The 3,293-nt window shown below is 54.8% G+C and overlaps 1 protein-coding gene across 1 annotated transcript; it reads right to left on the minus strand.

Moving 5' to 3' along the window:
* Positions 1-321: 321 nt before the first annotated feature.
* LOC119099517 (uncharacterized) lies at positions 322-822 on the minus strand (the record flags this gene model as incomplete). The annotated part of the gene is given in 1 exon segment (XM_037222687.1): positions 322-822. A coding segment is annotated over 1 exon segment (202 nt), but the record flags the coding sequence as incomplete, so codon positions are not given.
* Between the last annotated feature and the right edge of the window lie 2,471 nt (positions 823-3,293).

Raw genomic sequence — 3,293 nt, forward strand, 5'->3', positions numbered from 1 at the left:
CACTTTAACGGGTGTTGACTGTTCGCATTACGATTTTGGGTTATGTCTCCAGTGACTGTCTTAGAATATGCCTGAATATGTATGCCCCCTCCTGTCCGTCACCGAAAACCTTCACCTGTGTTGTTCTTAGGATTTAACGACGCATTCGGCAGTGTATACAATTAACGTTGAGGCCCCGCACACCGATTCCCACTAGTGGAGGGAGGGCATAAAAAGTATGGCTAGCACAAGGCCTGAGCCCGACACTTCACGGTGTGCCCCCCCCCCCCCCCCCTCCCCAGCCGAGCTACACTAACCGCAGACATATCAACGTCGGCTTACTTGGCGGCTCGCAGAGCTTCAGGAGCACCTTGGGTCTGCCGTCGCGGCACGTCATGATGGTGCAGTTGTACCGCTGGTCCAGGAAGTAGGCCGTGTTCTCGCCGAAGAAGCTGGTGCCGGCGGCGTCGAAGCAGCCTTGGGCGCCTGCTTGCCCGAAGGCAGCGCAGATGAGCGCGAGGAGGGCCAGCGGCGCTGGTAGCATGGCGGCGGCTCTGATGCAGCTGGACGGCTAGCAGCCAAAGGTGATCGGTGAGAAAAGAGAAAAGGGTGAGGTGAAAGGTGAGAATGGTTCGACAGGCGATGGCTCGCGAGCGCCCTGACCGAGCTCAGAACTCGGTGAACCGCTCCTCCTCGCTGTGGTCAGTGTGAGCTTTGACGGAGCTTGCGTGGTAAGAGAGCTGGCTGAAGCAGCTGAGGGGCCGCCGTCCACAGCGGTCACGTCAACCGTCACGCGTCGCGTCACCGTGACCGTGACGTCACGTCAACCGTCACGCGCCACGTCCCCGTGACCGTGGCCGTCAGACTGACCGGTCAGAGCGGGCCGTGACGTCACGCCGACGCCTCGCCTCGCCTCGCCTCGCCTCGCCTCACCTCGCGGTGGGGTCGCCTGTGACGTCAGCTGACGAGATCGGCTCACAGCTCAGGTGGCGGACCGCGCCGGACGACCAGGCTCGCGCCCACAGGCGGCGGGGCGCTGCGACCGCTGCCGACTGAGCAGGCGCGGCTGGCGCCCGCGCTCAGTAGCGCTCCTCTGCTGAGCAAGCTCCGGCGTCTCGGGCCGGCACGGCGCACTAACCCGGCGTGCTGAGGACGCCGGGGTACGCTGCGGATGCGGTCCGCTGACCCGTATCCGCTCGGTGGGGGGGGGGGGGAGGGGGCGGGGCAGACCTCGCTGCGAGGAGCAGGTGCTCTGTGACGCCACAGGCCATGGAAGGTGTTTTAGAGGTGTCGGGGGCTCACGCAATGATGAATAAGTGGATCTCTTGTCGTAGGAGCGTTCTGGTAAACACGTATCTGCAATTTCGCAGGCTATGATCGCTGCTTGAATCGCGTCGCGGGCGTGAGAACCTTGCACTGGTGGCGTCACAGGTTCTTCAAAGCGAGAAGGGCGATCTAGTACTGCAGAGCCCAACTCTCACGCGGACACGGTACGCGTTACGGACATGCATGTGACGGTGATTTCTAAATGTCATGTTTCTGTCGTCAATTTTTCTGTCATCAATGTCATGTTTCTGTCATCATCTGTCATGTTCTGTCATTCAATGTCATCTAAATGTCATTTCTAAATGTCTGTCGTCGTGGAAGCTCTGTCGGATATTATGGCCAATCTAGAAATTTTGGACATGTCAGATGCTAAGAAAGACGGTGGTGGTGAAAAGGTGAACTACCGCACAAGCTTTGTAAAATGGTGATTCAGCTGAAACCGCCAGACAACTCTAGCGTCAGAAATAAAACACAACAAGTGTCCTTAAGACATGTTGTACCTATCTTTATTTTTTTACCGCCGACATTGTCAAACCTTAGTTTTACTTTCGTCGCCGATTGTAGTCGTGTGATCTGTGTTATTACAAAGCGTACATGTGCGCTGCTAGAGATTAGTCACGCGAGGCATCTTCTCCGACACCGTGTTGCCAGACCGGCTGCGAGCGTGTTGCCAAGCCGACTGCGTGTTGCCAAACCGATTGAGTGTTGCCAAACCGACTGCGAGCGTGTTGCCGAACCGCCTGCGAGCGTGTTGCCGAACCGACTGCGGGTGTGCTCGTTTCGTTTCTGGTCAGCTGCGAGGGCTGGATAAGCCTGCGGGTACCAAAATCAACGGACAAATCCACATGTTCATGTAAATTTGGGACAACATTGTGGCCAAGGGTGGTAAAACTTGCCGACTCGGCGGATAAGGTCGACGACAACAATGTCTGTTTTCATACGACGCTAGGTGCCAAAGCGCTGTTGAACAACGTTTTGGTGACGGCTACGACAAAAAATCAGCTCGCATTCCACAAGCTTACGTTGGTTTCAATGCAACACGCGTTTTGCTCGAACTAAAAAAAAGCGAGAACAGGAATGCTTTCGTTCGCGTCAATACGTGCTGTGTTTTTCTATGTCGCTACTTGACCCCACTAGACAGCGTCAATGGTAAAATGTTCCTGAAAATCATGCTATTTCGGGTTTTCATGTTCAAATGTACAAAACCACCGTAAAACCGCGTAAAAACGGCGTAACAGCATGGATTGTAAGGAAATGCATCCCTCGTTTAATTTTGAGCGCAACAATATAATGTTATACGTGTTTTGGGCCCACATTTAAGATGCTCGGCTGTGCCAGGCCGCGCGGGGCCCGCAGAATCGGCGTTTGTCGATGCCGGCCGTGGATCGCCGTGCGGTGCTGAAAACCGCCGCTTATCAGCAACTACAAATGCTAGAAACACGTCATCTTGTGCCAAAACCCGCGCAATGGATGTCACAGTGGCTACAAAAAATTGGGCGCGACTTCACAACATGCTGGACCTATACGCTCAAAAACCTTGGGAGGAGACGGGGGGGGGGGGGGGTCGCATCGGCTTTCCATGTAAGACCGAGGGTTGATGTGTTGTTCAGAGAAAACTGGCAGATTGATGTGAAGCTATTAAAACATTTCAGTGCGATATTCCATTGTGTGACAGCTTCTGTGCGACAACTCTTTGAATTAACAGCTTAAAGAGCTACTTTAATGTGGGCGAACTGAGGTAACCTGGCCTCACCTGAGCTGATAGCACTGGGCAGCTTTGCACCTAAGCACTCCTCCTAAGCTAATCTCCTAAGCACTCCTAAGCATTAATCTCCTAAGCACTCCTCTGGCTGTTGAGGGCTCCGTCACCAGAGTGATTTAGTCATCTTCAAAGCCCCCTGGATGCTCGGCGTCTTCTTAACTGGTCAGAGCCCTTTTGGCTTCTGGAGGGTCCCTGGCATCGCCCAAGAGCCCTTCTGGCTGCTCGA

Source organism: Pollicipes pollicipes, unplaced genomic scaffold (genome assembly GCF_011947565.3).
Source record: "Pollicipes pollicipes isolate AB1234 unplaced genomic scaffold, Ppol_2.1 Scaffold_1600;HRSCAF=1878_pilon_pilon_pilon, whole genome shotgun sequence".
Taxonomy (NCBI): domain Eukaryota; kingdom Metazoa; phylum Arthropoda; class Thecostraca; order Pollicipedomorpha; family Pollicipedidae; genus Pollicipes; species Pollicipes pollicipes.